Source organism: Talpa europaea, assembly GCF_964194135.1.
Source record: "Talpa europaea genome assembly, chromosome: 7".
Classification (NCBI taxonomy): Eukaryota; Metazoa; Chordata; class Mammalia; order Eulipotyphla; family Talpidae; genus Talpa; species Talpa europaea.
Genome location: NC_140074.1, coordinates 94,049,434 through 94,067,263, shown reverse-complemented (window position 1 = coordinate 94,067,263; position 17,830 = coordinate 94,049,434). Strand labels below are relative to the sequence as shown.

The 17,830-nt window shown below is 41.7% G+C and overlaps 1 protein-coding gene across 1 annotated transcript in view; it reads left to right on the top strand.

Annotated features, from left to right (window-relative positions):
* Nucleotides 1-2,785: 2,785 nt before the first annotated feature.
* Nucleotides 2,786-17,830, top strand: part of MYH13 (myosin heavy chain 13) — a gene marked incomplete at both ends in the record, with an annotated part of 54,542 nt that continues 39,497 nt past the window's right edge. Inside the window, 11 exons of the mRNA XM_084237921.1 lie at nucleotides 2,786-2,989; nucleotides 4,810-4,953; nucleotides 5,035-5,191; nucleotides 6,802-6,829; nucleotides 6,918-7,029; nucleotides 8,166-8,258; nucleotides 10,129-10,192; nucleotides 10,282-10,380; nucleotides 10,491-10,594; nucleotides 13,562-13,700; nucleotides 16,059-16,177. Coding sequence (XP_084094047.1) covers nucleotides 2,786-2,989; nucleotides 4,810-4,953; nucleotides 5,035-5,191; nucleotides 6,802-6,829; nucleotides 6,918-7,029; nucleotides 8,166-8,258; nucleotides 10,129-10,192; nucleotides 10,282-10,380; nucleotides 10,491-10,594; nucleotides 13,562-13,700; nucleotides 16,059-16,177 — 1,263 coding nt within the window. The remainder of the gene's footprint in view (nucleotides 2,990-4,809; nucleotides 4,954-5,034; nucleotides 5,192-6,801; nucleotides 6,830-6,917; nucleotides 7,030-8,165; nucleotides 8,259-10,128; nucleotides 10,193-10,281; nucleotides 10,381-10,490; nucleotides 10,595-13,561; nucleotides 13,701-16,058; nucleotides 16,178-17,830) is intronic.

Sequence of the window (17,830 nt, the reverse complement as noted above, 5' to 3'; positions counted from 1 at the left end):
TAAAAATCACATAACTATGTGTGGCCAGATTTCTATGTTTTCTTAAACAAACAAAAAATACAGCAACAAACATGAAAATACAGAGGTCCTCTATTCAGCAGATATTTAAAAAATTGTAAACTTGAAAAACAGTGATAAACTTCCCATTTTTAAATTTTTTTATTATTTTTTATTTTTATTTCTTAAATTTATTTATTCATGAATACAAGAACCGGGGTACAGGCCAGATGTATGGGAGGATGAGAGGATTCAGTAGAGACAGAGTGGGGAACAGAACAGGCAAATTGACTGAAATACACTGCTGAGGGGAGCAGCGGGTGAGACAGGAGTGGTCTGCAGCACCTTGTGGAATTCTCGCCGGCCGGGATAGAACCAGTGCTGCAGAGACTGCGGACAGCTTCACAGCACTGCGTTAAACTGCCTGTGCCACCAGGGCAGGCCCCCCATTTTTTTTGTTTGGAAATTAGTCAGTTTCATAAAAATATTACTTGTTATTTAAGTTGATGTTATTATGTAAAATATTTGATAGTCATTCTAAATGAATTAGCAAGTATGCTTAAATGACCTCAATTTCAATTTCTAACACATATCGGTAGATATGACCTATATAAATCAAAGCACATTGGGTACTAAAGCATTTTAAGAGTGTGAAGGAGGGCCTCCCCAGTGGCGCAGTGGTTGAGCGCTGGGTTGTGAAGCTGCCTGCAGCCTCTGTAGCGCTGGTTTGATCCCTGGCCGCCGAGGGTCCCACATGGCGCGCAGACCTCTCCTGTCCCTCCTGCTGCTCCCCACAGCAGTGTACTTCTTCAGTCTGCCTGCTCTGCTCCCCGCTCTGGCTCTGGTGAATTCTCTCACCCTCCTGTGCTTCTGACTGTACCCAGTGCTTGTATAAATAAATAAAAATCTTAATAAAAAAGTGTGAAGGGCAAGAAAACTATGGTTGTAGTAAAACCCGCTTAAACCACAATCATACTAGGGGCTACTTTCAGAGGAGGGAGATGCAATCTGGGCAAATTCTTTATCATTCCCCAGCTAGTAACAGAGAAAATTTCAACTGGCACAGTGACTACAAGCCAGGGCCTGCTTTGCAGATATTGTATTGCAGATATTTCCAGCCCCTTATTATGAAAGCTTAACTCTGACCCCAAAGGTAGTTCAAAAAGTCACCTGTCAAACTAAAACTAAAATGCAGTGTATCTGAAAAATGCCCAGAGAGAAGCAGAAATGATTCAGTAAGAGCAGAACCCCAGGAAACCTCCAGAAGGGCTATTGACAGACATCAGTGAAGAGCAGTTTCATAAAGGATGAGACAAGGCAAGATCACTTCTAAGAAAAAACTGTAAAATGTTCAATGTCCCACGTTTATTAGAAAACATGAAAGACCTTATTCAAAAAATATGAACTTCTCTTAGAGAAGTGGGAATATGTAATTGAACTGGGTATGTAATTGAACTGCATTTTATGGTCAGTTACAGAACAAGTTGGAATGAAAATAGGAGAAAAAGAGAGGGGGAGGGGGTGAGACGTGGGGGAGTGGGGAAGAAGTAGAGGAAACTGGAGGGAAAGAGACCCAGAGGGAACAGGAGAAGCAAATGAGGGTGAGGAAAAGGAATCCTAAAGCCACATAACCTGTGAGGACTTAGAAGTGAACGAGCCTTGCTTCCTTGCTTTAAGCAGACCAGAGAAGTGAGGTTGTTTCACCAGATTCAAGGTGGATGACTAAGATTTTTTATTTCAAAGCATAGGAAAGGTACAACAGTTTGGGGAGAGGTTAACAGGAGGGATGAGAGAGACAGAAAGATACTTGTATGACACGCACATGCACACGTACACACACACAAGGGCAGGCAGTGAGTTCTAAGGCAGGAATAAATCCAATTCAAGGGTTTCTCTATCCCTGCCCCTACTACACAAAGCAGAAGTTTGGAGACCACCGCCCAGTGCTTTCCAACTCAACTATGCATAGAAATCAACCCGAAGATCTTGTGAAATACAAAGATAGCCTGTATTCTGTAATGTGGAGTGGGTCTGAGAGTCTGCATTTCTAACCCACTCTTGGGTGGGGCTGATGCAAAGACCGCTCTTTCCCTAGGAAGGCTTAGGACAGCAGTTCAGAGTGTAGTGCCTGGACCAGTCGCATCCATGGCACCAAGAAACTTGCTAGAAATGCACTCTTAGTACTCCAACCTACTGAATCAGAAACGATTGTGTTTGGCACAGCAATCTGTGTTTTAACAAGCCCTGGGGGTAATTCTGGTACATGTTCAAGGTCAGAACTATTGCGTCATGCGTGCCCCCCATCACCTTGCTACCTGTCGTTAGCTAAACAAGCCGAGCGTGGCAAGTATTTATGTTCAAGCCATTTGCTTTTCACTGAACTGTATGACATTTCTACTAGGCATTATTAACATGCCAATAATTCTTTTCAGGCTTCCTTAAGATCTGGGGATGACACTGAGGGTCCAAACAGGAAATTCTTCCTAAGGACACCTTTACTGGGTTCACCTTGGCTTTGTCTGATTTGTCAGACTTCCACATGTGGGACTAAACTGAGAGAGATTCCCAAAATCAAAGCTCAAAGATGAATAGACTTTTTCTCAGAGTAAAATATGTTCATTCCCACTTGCCTATTCTAACCCCTCTAGATCCTTCTGGACCAAGGTAAATCCCAGGTGTCTTTGCATCTGGCCCCCTGTCTGAAAGGACCTAACAGGGTGAGGTCCAGTTTCAGGAGTCATAGGCTCCAAACCCAGCAGCCCCCCTCTTTTCCCAGAATCCTGCAGCCATGAGTTCTGATGCAGAGATGGCCATTTTTGGAGAAGCAGCTCCCTACCTGCGGAAACCAGAAAAAGAGAGAATTGAAGATCAGAATCGCCCTTTCGATTCTAAGAAAGCCTGCTTTGCAGTGGATGATAAGGAAATGTATGTGAAAGGTATGATCCAGAGCAGGGAAAATGACAAAGTCACAGTCAAGACCCTGGATGATCGGGTAAGTGTTGATCTCAGGCATCCTTGTTTCCCTTTGGAGTGGAATATTGGAAATTACATGGTGGCCCTTAGAAATCTAAAAATGGAACAAAATTTACATTCATACATTTATCTATTTTGTAGTAAATGGCAGGTGGTAACTGCCTTAAAAATACCTTCACTCCTTCCCTAAGAACTTGGACTTCAAGAATTTTGTGAAGTTTGCTTTGGAGAAAGGGTGAGGGTAAGAAGGTTCCCTCTTAAAGGGAGAGATTGAGGCTGATTGCTCCTGGGTGGGCCAGCTTTCTGGGCTGCCAAGTGACCTGCAGAGGGAGCTCCAGAGCCATTGTCAGTTCAATGACAGAGAATAAAACACACGGGTCATTTCAATACCTACTGGACAGCCACCACAGCTAGGTATATCACTTTGCAAATATAAGCACATCTCAGCACCTGTGTCCCAAAGTTTGTCATTTCATATAGGAATTAAGATGTGCATGGCAGGTGGAATTTCAGAAAATCAGCTATAAGGCAGATCTTTTTTTTATTATTATTTTTTAAACTCTCTTTTGAACTATTATTGCATTACAATGCTATATAAGGTCAGGAGTATGTGTATATGTAAATATACACTTTATACATGCTTGTGTATATATATATACATTTATATATATATTAGAATTATTTTACTTTTTATCAATGTAACATTGCACTATAACATGAGTTTGAGGTGTGCACCATTCTTAATCAACATATCTATATTACTACTATTGTTATCATTATTACTGAAATTAACTCTGATTTCAGTTTCTGTTCACTGGTCTAGAAATCAAAATTCTTCAGTCATTCTTGGGGTTATATTTTCAGAACATTACATGGAACACTTGGGTCCCGCTGCCACCCTGAGGGATCTGCTAAAAAACAAGTGCCAGTCCCTGAGGCTTCAGATTACATAGATTTCCCATCTTGTCATCCTGGGTGTCTGTCTAGTGCAGGGTAGTGGGGTAAAAAGGTCTCCTTTCCCCAAGAAATTTGGTCTCTGTCAATGAATTTCTTTCCTTTTATCATTTAAATAAAACCCTCAAAGCTCTTCTAAGGACTGGTGTTTTTGGAAAACAAAGGCCAGAAAACCTTACAGGCTCTTTCTCTTTTCTGCCCTATTTTCTCCCTCTCCAAAGTAATTGAATGCAAAATCCTCTTTATGCTTGGAGGGGAAGTAGGGGATCCAGAGAGAGGGAAATTCAATAAAATTCTCAAAATACTGTTCAGCCATGGTTTCTATTGCAAGTCCAAATATTTTAAGATTCAGAAGGAATTATGGACTGCTTGAAAAGACAGGGGAGAAAGGAAGCAAGTCATGGAGGAGCTGGTGCTTCAAGAGCTTTGACATTATTTCAACGAAGATATTCCAAAGGACCACATGAGCAAAGGGACTGAAGTGGAGATGCCCAGGGTATATTGAAGTTCTTTCAAACACCCAACATTTTGTCTCATTGCAACATTCACAGCAAATGGGGTAAAAAAGGCAAGCTGCCATCTTGAGTCCCACCTGGCCTGAGCATTGAGGGGCTCTAGAGCTCCGTACATCTGTAACATACTCCTGACACACAGGGTGTCAAGCTGACTCAGGGCATCAACCAGAATTGGTTAGGCATTTTGACCAGAATTAGGTTAATTAAGTCAGTTATTTGTGGATCACATCTGGGTAAAGAACTGAGTCATAAAGTTGCCCATGCTAGCAGAGTAATTGTACCCCAGTATCTCACTACTGCCACTATACCAGTAGGGTGGGGGATGGATCAGCACATACCACTTATGACACATTGTCCCTCTCAATACCAGACACTCAGTCTGAACAGTGACCAAGTCTTCCCCATGAACCCTCCCAAATTTGACAAGATCGAGGACATGGCCATGATGACCCACCTGCACGAGCCTGCTGTGCTGTACAACCTCAAAGAGCGCTATGCAGCCTGGATGATCTACGTGAGTGCAATTCATTTCTATTTTTATTTTATCTCTGAGTAAAAGCAAGACCAACAGGTTGCATTTTCTGATTTTTCTCAGACCTACTCAGGCCTCTTCTGTGTCACTGTCAACCCCTACAAGTGGCTGCCGGTGTACAACCCTGAGGTGGTGGCTGCCTACAGAGGCAAGAAGCGCCAGGAGGCCCCACCCCACATTTTCTCCATCTCTGACAACGCCTATCAGTTCATGCTGACTGGTGAGTCATTTCTTTAATCCATATTTCAGTCAATTAGCTAAGTCCTCTGACTGGATTTGTTTATAATTAATTACTCAAATTCTCCCAGGCCTTGATTATCCGAATAGTGCAAAGATCAAAGTGAATGTGAGAGATTCCGATGGCTTCATGATGTAAAACCAGGGGGTTTGTAAATGCAATGTTTCCATTTCTATTCATGGTGCATACACCAGTGCTCAGGACTAAATCACCAGTGCTCAATCATGAAGCCACGCTAACACATGCTGACTTGGAGGGATGTGGAACACAAGGAGACACTCTCCCCCCACCCACCTTCAAAAACACACCCAACATGGAATCACTTGAAAGGGAGACTCTGTTAGTAGCCACTGAGGAATGCAAAATTGAAGAAATGCACATAATAATATCCCTTCACCTGTTTTTTTCCCCAAACCCATGCTCTTCTTTCTCCTCCCTAAATTCCCAGAATGGGATAGGAAATAGAAATGTGGGACTGCTATCACACCATCATGCTTAGTATCACTTCTGTCTTTTCAACTTTCACCTGACTTGGTGCAGATACAAGAAGTAGAAGCAGGCATCTGAGACCTGAAGACATTTAAAAGTCATCTAGTGTGATGTTGCCCAAGCTTCAGTCATTTCTGTCTCGCATTCATAGCCCTGGTCATTTCTGCATACTTAATAATTTCCTTTAAACTAACTGATGTTGCATCAGTTTTAAAAGGAAGGTTAATATCACTGTGTGTTTTAGGTTTGGGGGGCTGCCATAGAAAAGCATCACAAACTAGGTGGCTTGACCAACAGAAATTTATTATCCCACAATTCTGGAGACCAGAAATCCAAGTTCATGCTGTTGGCTTAGTTGACTCCTCCTAAGGACTGTGAGGCAAAATCTTGTCCATGTCTCTTTTCTCTGAGCTCCTGGTGCTTTGATAGCAATCTTGGTCTTTCCTTGACTTGTTCTCCACCTTCATCTTCACATGGTGCTATCCCTGGTTGCATCTTCTCCAAATTTCCCCTTTTCGTGAAGATTTCGGTTATTTTGGATTTGGTGCCACTTACTCCAGTAAGAGCTTGTCTTTACTAGTTACATCTGCTAGGATCCCATTTCCAAAATAAGCTTACATTGAAGTACTGGGGGGTAGGACTTCAAAATATAAATTTGTTGAGAGGAGAGAGGGATGTAACTCAACCCATAACACTGTTATAAATGGAAGATCATTGTCATTTCCACAAGGGAAAGGTAATGGGAGAAGAAAAAGGCAGTGACACATATCAGTGTCCACATATCCTAATGGGAAGTGCTGCCTTCTCACAAACACTGAGTCTGAGGCTTGCTTTCTTCATTAAAAGGAGAAATTAGGAAGAACTAGTGAAGTTTAAAGATCGTAAACATGAATAATTTTCACAATGTCTACCTTCAAAGCTGCCTGTGTTATCATCTTCCATTTGGGAAATCTGTACAAATTATCTCAGGAAGATTAGATATGTCCAAATCATCAGCAGTTAATGTCAAAGCCAGAACTAGGACTAATGTATTTGAGCTACCAATTCTCACTGATTTTTATTTTCTGTTGTTCATTTTGTTTTGCTTCCCTTTGTACTTCTAGATCGAGACAACCAGTCTATCCTCATCACGTGAGTAGTCCATGTTTGCACCATGATGACTTAGAAGTCAGATCCATCCCTTCCACTCTCCTTTACCTCATTACTTTTAAATTGACAGTGGAGAATCCGGGGCTGGGAAGACGGTGAATACCAAGCGTGTCATCCAGTATTTTGCAACAATTGCAGTTACTGGGGACAAAAAGAAAGAGCAGCAACCTGGCAAAATGCAGGTGAGTAGCTCCTTACACCCAGAGGCTTGCTAGTATAAGCCTACCTTAAATACTAGGTGGATACAAAATGTACCCAGGGCTCTGTGTTTAGCAGAGATGCACAGCTCAAGGTATTGCCCCATAGGTGTTTACAGAGCAAGACAGGAAGCGCTTCTACTGAGTGGACTTAGGTTCTAGCACTGATTCCAACAGAAAAAGCAAACTAACCAAATCCTCCTGTGGAGAAGGAATGGTTTAGGCTAGTGGACTTCAAACAGGAATGCATATCATGGTCACCAGAAGGGCTTATTAACAACTGATTGCTGGTTCCCATACCTAGCTCACACCCAAAATCCTGATATTTTGCATTTCTAACATGTTCCCAATATTCACATTGCTGGTCCAGGGATCACACTTTGAGAACCACTGAATTACATAGTAGTTTCCAAACTACTCTGGAGTCCAAGAAGAAGTCATGATAGAGAATGAGGTGAAAAGTCTTTTTTTCTATAAGTGGACTCCTGAGAAAAAATTCTGATGAAATGTTTTTTGCTTCTTAAAAAAAATGTTTGATAACCATTGATTCTACCATTTAATCTCTTGGGTCACTTTCATTTTTCATGTTCTATTTCTATTCCTGAACCCAAAGGTGGGCCACCATGCATACAGTCAGAGAGGCATATATTCTAAGGATCCATGATTTATAATGAAACATTATTAGAAAGAAAGGGGTGGTCTAGAAATAATTGAGATGGAAGGGCCTGGAATCTGGCATGAGTGGAAGTCACTTCAATATTCTATAGTATGGTCTTTTCTAGGATAGGAATTGTTGAAGTCGCCTCAGGGTGGAAGTGGACCTGTGGGTACCTCTGCATGTCTGCACTGGCCACTAGTTAGGGCTGGTTACCATCTATCCTTGGAACCTGCCAAGAACACCCACACTTTCAAGTCACCAAGTTTCTTCAAAAGTGGTTTCTAGGGTCAAAATAAGGGGGGGTGGGAATTGCATGGGGAATATAACCAAAATGAAAATGCATACATTGTGCGAAAATGAAAAATGATGTAAGAATTATATAAAATAAAATATTAAAAATAAGTAAACAAAAAAGCAGTTCCCTCAGAAAAGGTTTCACTCTTTTCCCATTGTTTATTATTAGGGAACCCTGGAAGATCAGATCATCCAGGCCAACCCCCTGCTAGAGGCCTTTGGAAATGCCAAGACCGTGAGGAATGACAACTCCTCAAGATTTGTAAGGCCCTGTCAAATTCTCAACTTATCCCCAAAACCAAACCTATTCCTCAAATGCTGGATATGAAAAAATGCCACATAAACTAGTATACCTGACCTTCCTTTACAACCCCAATATTCAGGTCAATCTACTCCGCTGAGATATTCTGATACACTTTGAAAAACATGTTGGTTTGTTCCCTGGCAGAGGGAGGATTTAACTATCAGAGTGATTCACATCCCACAAGTAAAGAACAATTGATTCATGCCAAAATTGGTTGCTCTAGGTGGAAGCAGTTTGAAATGCAGAAGTCCATCAAGCAACGTCCATTGCTTATTAGCCACAGAAACATTTGTGAATTAAATTAGCAGATTTGACTTGCTCCAAAGAAGGAGGCATTGGAGTGGGAAAATCCAGTGAAAGGAAAAGAGTTCAAAAATTCAGAATAAGTTGATTTGGAATATATTGAAAGCTATGTTCCATCCTTCAGTAAGTACTAAAGATTAGCTCAACCAAAGTGGCATTTATTTCCACAGTGGCAAAAAAAAAAAAAAACAAAACAGAATCATCCAACCCTCTACTTAATTTCACTAGCCAGTGGATCAAACACCCAGAGGTGAAGCCCTCATGTGTGTGTGCCTGTGGTTGCAAACATCCATCAGAACTCACAATTCTCAGTAGTTGGATAATCACAAGCTTGCATTTTATGGTCACCTCTCCAAGATAAAATGGTTATTGATGAGGAAGGAGAGAGGCATGTAAGACAGTGGCTCTGACCATGACCTTTTATTGGCCTTGGTCCTCTGTACATTGCCCTTGTGCACATCTGTCTTCCTAGGTACACAGTTAAACTCTCCCTTGAAGGGGTTCTGAATGCATGTCACACAGAGATGTGTCACACACATTCGGACCATGTTAGCTACTGTGTCCACCAGGCGTCAGCCTAGCATGGAAGACAATGCCTACAGGCCCTCCCTATTTACTCTCATTTACTGAGTTCAAAGCCCTCTCCTCTTGGTCTTGACCTACAAGTCAGAGTTAGTCTGGTTATTCTGCCCACCTTCCACCCTCTTAAACATTTACAGGTTAAAGGTGACTTCTATCATCTTCCATTAACATCTAAAAATCCTGAACAACCAATGCTTATGATTCACACATAGTTCTACTGACCCTTCACTAACTCTTCTTAGGCTTCCTTCAGAATGAGAATATAATTCACTGACTGCATCCCAGACTTGGGGTGAACAAGCAAAACAATGTTTTGCCCATAAATTTGTTCACAGTGTAGTAGAGATTAAGTAAGCAGATAGTGTAAGAAGGGAGTGGGCACACACACACACACACACACAAACACAGTTTCACCTCTTTCTCTCTGAAATTGGGGGTGGAAGGAGGCAACACAGACCACGAATAAGTCTTTTGGGAGCTAGGGACCTGTCTGAACCTAGGGCTAGTTTTGCCTGTAGTAAGCAGTAAGGGAAATTGTGGCTAGAAATCTCAGAAGTAATAACTGGGAGCAAAAAAAAAGTCAGACAGAGACAGCTCAATCAGGTTACCAATTCAAAGGATTTGCAGAGAGTTTGAGATTCCTGGTAAAAGAGAGCAGGGCAAAGTCCAGAAAGTCAAGAACAAGGCTGTCCCAGCATCTCCTGAGCTGTAGTAACAAGGCCCAGGACACTGGCAGAGCTACCTGAGTCTTGGTCAACCCAGCTTGGGGATTGCAGATGCCAAACAAACAGGGAGGAGAGAAGTTCTCCCACTTCTGGTACCACTTCCTCCCTGACCCTCCACTTCCCATCATCCACGGTAGCACCTAATAGAGATCAGGCACATAGAAATAAAACAATGGAACTAAAACAACTGTGGTGTTTGTCAACCTGCCATTGAACAGGGGAAGTTCATTCGGATTCATTTTGGAGCCACGGGAAAGCTCGCATCTGCAGACATCGAAACCTGTGAGTCCAAACATTCCCTGGAACCTTAGCATTCGACCACAGAGGCATCTCCTGCAAACCTGAAATCATGTCATTTCTTATTACCTTAGATCTTTTGGAAAAATCCAGAGTGACATTTCAGTTATCCAGTGAGAGAAGTTACCATATTTTTTACCAAATCATGTCAAACAAGAAGCCAGAATTAATCGGTAAGTTCTTAGGAGAATGGTTTCATATTCCCAGTCAGTCATATGGGGGGGGGAATATTAATAATAGAGTACGTGAGGGTGAAGACTAACAGGATCTTCATGCTTCACAGACCTGCTTCTGATTTCAACCAATCCCTTTGACTTCCCCTTTGTGAGCCAAGGAGAGGTCACGGTGGCCAGCATTGATGACAGCGAAGAACTATTGGCGACAGATGTAAGCATTTTGTTTGTTTAAGCACAGAATTATTGTGGATTTTCATGTTGAGGCACCTTAGTGATCTAATGAGAAAACTGGATCTAGGGAAGTTGAATGACTAGATCCAGGAGCTCAGTGAGCTCCTACAGATTGCAGCCTCCCACTGAGCACCAACTCAGAATGGGAAATTCAAAAAGTTGTTCTAGAAATTCAAAAACTTGTTCACCCCAAGTCTGGGATGCAGTCAGTGAATTATATTCTCATTCTGAAGGAAGCGAAATGGGAATTCAAAAAGTTGTTCAAAGCAGATCTTCAGTTCCATTCTCTAGCATTTTAGAGTAAATTCTTTCATGTGTGAGGTTTTAAAAGATTTTGTTAGAAATTTTCATGTTACAAAACCATCTAGAGGATTCTGTAAGAAAAGCTAGAACATACAGAAAAGTATAAAGCAGGCAAGACCAACCCCACTCTGTGGCAGCCACTCCATTCCTCCCTACCTGCTATCTCAGATGCACATGACATACCCAGCTCCTCAGCAGGCCTTCCAGGCCTCTGGCCTTCAGCTTTGAGGAGTATATTCAGGTTTAAAAATAACTATAATAACAAATACTAATGTATTGGGCTCTTATAAGTGCTAGGAACTGAGACAAATGACCTGGATTATTTCATTTAGGTCTCAAAAAAAAAAAAAACCCTCTAGGATAGGTACCTCTATTGCCCCCCAAAAACAAAGAAACTGAGTCTTAGAATAAATACGCAGTTTGCCTGGAGATACAAAGTCTATTAATGACAGGGAGAGTGTTTGAGCCCAGGTCTGCCCAAACCCAGAGCTTGCATTTTTAACTAAAACACACCAGCTCTGAGCAATTCATCAGCATCCCTCCTGGCTTCACCCTCACAGAAGCTACTTGAACTGATGGAAAGGATCTTGGCCAATATTCTAGGGACATTGCCCCATACCCAGCTCAATTGCCTTCATTTAGTGACATTCCCAGGTGACACTCTTTGCTTAAGGCAAGTGGAAAATGTTCTCAAGCAAATAAAGTTCAGGTAAGTCTAGCTATTACATATTTTTAACCAAGTTTCCCCAGACTTAGCCAAGTGATGAGTATAGGAAGGGCTAAAGACTGATGCAAGCCCTCCAGTGCCAAGAAAGTCCTCCAGAGTAATTCTAAAAGTTGCCAAAGGTGTCTCAGCTCCTCACCCATAATAGTCCCTCCTGCTGCTGCCCCTCCCTCCTATACAACTTCTCATAGGTCGTGGCTTATGGCCCAGGAAAAGGGGGGGGTGCCTCATCCCCAAAGGACTGCATTTTCCAAGAGGCAAAATAGGTATCGTGCTTTCTCCGGGTTCCCTCCAGTTTAGTGAAAGTCTTTCTCTTTTAACCTATAGCACCCCTCCCTGGAGCATAATCTGGGGTGGGACACACATCTAAGGTGGTCATCAAGGTCTCAGATTCTCTCCACCCCTCACTCAGCTTGGCATGGACTGTCCCTCACCCAAAAGGGGACCCCAAGAGTGCCTCACTTTTCAGTATCATCTACTGACCCAGTAGGTCAGTGTCACCAGACAAGAGCAGAAAATACCATCAGTGGACATTGTTTGGGCTCAGACCACAAACCCCACTGCATAATCAATATGTGTACCCCAAAGAAGAAATTTCTAGTTGAAACATTGTGATGGAAGATGAGCAAAGTAGTTCTAAAATCAAGTCATCCCTTGCCGGCTTTGGAGTGACCCAGCCCTTGGGTCCACTGCCAGTTTCAACACATTCTGCCTGCATGGGTTGTGGGGGGAGATTATTTATCCTTTTAGAACCTCATTTCTTCTAGAAATTTGAAAACATCTGCATGCCTATAGAGTTCTCATGGGGATTTTGTCCCCCCACTTCCATTCCTTATGTCTCCTTTGATCCTTTCTTTCTCTATTAATCTTAGAAATCTTCTTTCATTTATTAATGACTAAGTTTTTAAAAGTATTTTACTTTGTGGAATCATCTGTGTAAAATTCCAGTATTTGTCTTTGCATTTTGACTTGTTTTACAACACATAATTCCATCAACCTCCTTTCATTTTGCTCTAAATGGCAACATTTTGTCTTTCCTTATGCCTGAATAGTATTCCATTGTGTGGCTATACCACGTATTCTTGATACAATCTTCTATCAATGGGTATTTAGGTTGCTTCTATGTCCCACCTCATATAAACAATGCTGCAAAAAACTTGTAAAGCACATAGATTTTTGAATTGATGGTTTCACATTTTTAGTTAGATGCTCAAGAGTGGGATTGCTGGGTCATATAGTATTTCCATTTTTTTTTAAGGTAAGTCCAAATTACTTTTCAAAATGGTTGTACCAGTTTAATTCCCAACAGTGTAGTAGGATTCCTCTTTCTCCACATTCTCTCGTCTCATGAGAATTTCATGAAATAGCACACAGATGGTGCCCAAAGCACATACCAGGGTCTTCAAAAGTTAGCTCCCTTTTCATTATAACAATGATGGAGTAGCCTTTGATTATCTTCCCTTCCAGTTATAATATTCTATGGTGCATATTGCCTTGATTCTGAACAACAATGGAATTCCTAGATTACAATTACAACTCTCAACCTGTTGGTCTGGTCTATTTCTTGGACACTACCCATGAGACCTCCTTCTCCCAGTGTCCCATAGTGGATTCCAATGCCCTTATCTAGAAAACAGCCCCCACATCTATGAACAGTGGTAAAGGATTATAATCAATTATTGGAAGAAGAAAACAGATTGTTCACATTTTCTTCTCAAATTTCTACCCACAAAATCATGTTAAATTAAAGAAGTGATTTTGATCCTAATTTACCATACCCGACCAGTCAGCTACTTACTCAGGCAAATGCTGTCTCATGTACTATACAAAAGGGTGAGGTCTTCGCCAAAAATAAGCTGCATTTGGATTCCTGAGTCCTATTGTGATGGTTGTTCTTTTTTTTTTTTTTTTAATTGCCAGAATGCCATTGACATCCTGGGCTTCAGCTCAGATGAGAAAGTTGGAATCTACAAGCTTACAGGGGCCGTGATGCACTATGGGAACATGAAGTTCAAGCAGAAGCAGCGTGAGGAGCAGGCAGAGCCAGATGGCACCGAAGGTGACTAGAAAGGGGAAGGGTTTGACCTCCGCCTGTGTTCATATGTGGGCTGGGCCAAATGAGATGAACCTGTGCTCTCAGAAGTGCTATCCCATCACATTCACAGGCTCCACCCACATGCTAGTGGAGCAGGTTATACAAGGAATGTACATCTGGGGGGCAAATTCTGGGGCCATCTTGGAGTCCTGCTTTCCCTGTGGTGCATGCTAAGTGACAGAAGAGAACTCCAAGTGTTCCAAGCAAGACATACTTCTGAGTGGGATGGGACTTGGACTTTGAAGGATGTGTAGGATTCTGAAAGGGTATGGAGAAGGGTAGTCCAGCTAGAAGAAATATAATGAGCAAAAGGGCAGAGGAAGGAATGTGATGGTGGCTGAGGAGCAGAGAGTGGTCCACTTTGGCTAGAGTAGAGGGTCTGCTTAGTAGATCTGTAAGAGAGGAGAATTATGAAGTGATTTCTCTACATTCCTTTGGAAAGGTCTTTGGTGCCAGAAATAAATGGTTTAGAATATATATGGTAGGCACCAGAAATCACTCATGTACCAAGTAGCAAGGGGAGGATGTATGACAACCTGGGATTAACCGATGAACAGTCTCAAACTCACCAAGAGTGTGGAATAGTCAGTTTTGATTATATGGCGATATATCACAGCTGGGTCTCAAGCCCTTTCCCAGCTCTGATTAAGAGCAGATAGAGCCTAGGAAAGGCGGAAGGAGAAATTTCAATGGGGACCAATATAAGTTACCACTGAGAGTGCTCATTATACATCAGGCATGCTTCAAAAAACCAATAACCTAGGTATTGTCGCTGTCCCCCAGTATACAAATGCAGAACTGAGGTAGAAAGAAGCAAACTCACGAATGATAAAAACAAATAGTGGACATCCACACAGCAGACAATTTGACAACAGGAAAACACTTTTAAAAACTAGTGACATCAACAAACATGCTGAGGACTCTGAGGTTAAGTGGGGGGGGGGGAGGAAAAGAGAAAGGGAGATGCAAGGAATGATGGTGGGAAAAATACATTTAAATTATAAAGGTCTACTATATGACAATCACTTAAGAGGGTTTTTTTTTTAAAGATTTATTTATTTATTTATTTATTTATACAAGCACTGGGTATAGTCAGAAGCGCGGGAGGTTGAGAGAATTCACCAGAGCCAGAGTGGGGAGCAGAACAGGCAGACTGATGAAATACACTGCTGAGGGGAGCAGTGGGTGGCAGGAGAGGTCTGCGCGCCATGTGGGACCCTCCTCCAGTGGCTGGGGAGTTGCTGGGGATCGAACCGGCGCTGCAGAGGCTGCGGGCAGCTTTGCAACCCAGCGCTCAACCGCTGCGCCACCGGGGAGGCCCCTCACTTAAGAGTTTTTTATCTTATTTGACTAGCCCTAATATAAACACATTAAAGTGTTATCACCTTTTCTTTTAAAAGATACAATTCATACAAAAAAGAAGCAGCAGCAGCAAAACCAAAGTTTAACCCAGACAATTTGATTCTAGAAACCAGGCTTTTTGCCACTATTCCACAACTCTTGGAAACAATAGCAATGTCAGCTATTTTGAAGATGAATTGAGCAGGACTTAGTGCCTGTCTGAACAAAGGCATGTCAGGGGTGAGAAAGAAGGTGGTATCACCCCCAGCTTTCAAAGCTAAGTGACTAGATGTATAATGGCACCTTTTACCTAAAGGGACAGAGCAGGAAGAGGATAGTGTGAGCAAGGAGAAAAGCTTGCATTTGGCCTCTTATTAAGACTTACCAAACTCTGCCCTGGATTTTTCTTAACCCACCCTCCCTCCCCATCCAGCAAGGAGGTGATGTTCCCAACTGAGGAGGAGTTATAGCCAAGAAGAGCATTTTTCTGCCTGCTCAGTGAGCTGATGAAATACATTCAAGTAGCCAGGTCAACCCCAGAGTCAACTGAACTCCCAATGAACTACATGAAGTTGCCACTATTTGGCTGCTTTTGACCATCCAGGCACTTAAAGGCTGGGTCAAGTTTTTATGCTTAAATTAAGTAGGTACTCAACATGTTAATTCTCCAAATGTTGGCTTCTTATATACCATTTTATTGTATTATTAGCCTCTGATATCATTCTGCAATTATATGTTTTTTGATGCTCTGAAAATCAGTAGGACACAAAGACCTTTTATTAAAGATTGCATATTAAAAGGTAAATTGAAAGTTCTTATAAACCTGGAACTCTAGACTACAGGATTGAGGTTTCATTCAACAATTCCACACTTGGTATATGAAAAACCGTAACACATTCAAAAGAATTATAGGAAACATTTCACATTGGATACTTTAGCACCTGCTGTTTTTGTGTGATGTCATTTCTCCTCCTCCTTTAGTGGCTGACAAAGCTGGATACCTGATGGGTCTGAATTCTGCAGAAATGCTGAAAGGCCTGTGCTGTCCAAGGGTGAAGGTTGGGAATGAATATGTCACTAAAGGGCAAAATGTCCAGCAGGTAATGAAGACATTCCGAATCTAGTTGAGTGATGTATTTTGCTATTTTAGCCATCATCTTAAAATGTCAGAAAAACTAAGGACATTGGCTTCAGCACTAAGGGAGAATCTATGCTCGTGTAACTCAAAGAATGCAAATCAAGGTGTGTCCATTGTGTACCATGTGGGTCTGGAGCCAGGATCTGAAGAGCATTCTGGAATCAGGCAATTGTTCTCCTCCTCCTTCTTTGGGGCTGAGTGGGCTGTTGTCTCTCTCCTCTGTTTTGTCCTCAGTAAGCAAATAAACTTTCTCAACCTCTCATGCCAATGCCATCCCAGAGATCCCAAGTTTACATCTCTGTGGTTCCAGCCTCTTCCTGACACTGAGGCCAGTGTCTTTGATTCCAATTCTAAGTTCTCAGGAGAGATACTCCACTTAACCCAAAGAGGGTCAAATGTCCACCTCTTGTACAATGAAGTGTGATCAGGGGCTAGTGTCATGTTTCATAATCACAGTTGTTAGAAAACTATCTTTGTAAATGGAGTAGTTCTCAGAGATAGGAAATCATGAGCTGGGCAAATGCTCCAGAAATACTTAATACTAGATCAGACAATATGAAGTTGCTGATCTCCAGACATTTTTTTTTTTTTTGGTTTTTTTTTTTTTTATAAATTTTATTGTTATATTCCCCATACAATTGCAGCCCCCCCATTCTGACCCCAATCCCTCCCCTCCCGCCCCCGCCCCCCTAAAAGTGTCTCTGGTTCATAGTTTTTTGTTGATTTTGATTTTCACTTTCTTATAGTTATTCATTTTCCTGGTCCCTTATTTAAGTTTTCTAGATTCCTGCTATGAGTGAGACCATCTGGTATTTTTCTTTTTCTTTTTGGCTTATTTCGCTGAGCATGATCCCTTCCAGCGCCATCCATGTTGCTGCAAATTGCATGTGTTTATCTTTTTTGAATGCTGAGTAATATTCCATGGTATATATGTACCACATCTTCTTGATCCAGTCATCTATTTTTGGGCATTTGAGTTGTTTCCAAAGCTTAGCTATTGTAAACAGTGCTGCTATAAACATAGGGGTGCAGGTGTTCTTTGGAATTGATGTTTCTGTGTCCTTTGGGTAAATACCTAGGAGTGGAATTGCTGGATCATATGGAAGCTCTATGTTTAGTAGGTCCAGAAATCTCCACACAGCTCTCCACAGTGGTTGGACCAGTTTGCACTCCCACCAGCAGTGCAGAAGAGTTCCTTTTTCTCCACACCCTCGCCAACATTTGTTGTTGCTAGTTTTTTTAATATGTGCCATTCTCACTGGTGTAAGATGGTATCTCATGGTAGTTTTGATTTGCATTTCCCTGATGACAAGTGATGTTGAACATTTTTTCATATGCCTGTTGGCCATTTGCATTTCTTCTTCAGAGAAGTTTCTTTTTAGCTCTTCTGCCCATTTTTTGACTGGATTATTTTCTTTGTTGTTGTTGAGTCTCATCAGCTCTTTGCAGATTTTTGTGATCAGTCCTTTATCATTAGTGTTGGGTGCAAAAATGTTCTCCCAGTTGGTGGGGTTTCTCTTTGTTTTTGTTATTGTCTCTTTTTTTTTTTTTTAATTTATAGAGGCATGTTTTTATTTATTTATTTGTTTGTTTGTTTGTTTGTTTTGTCTATACA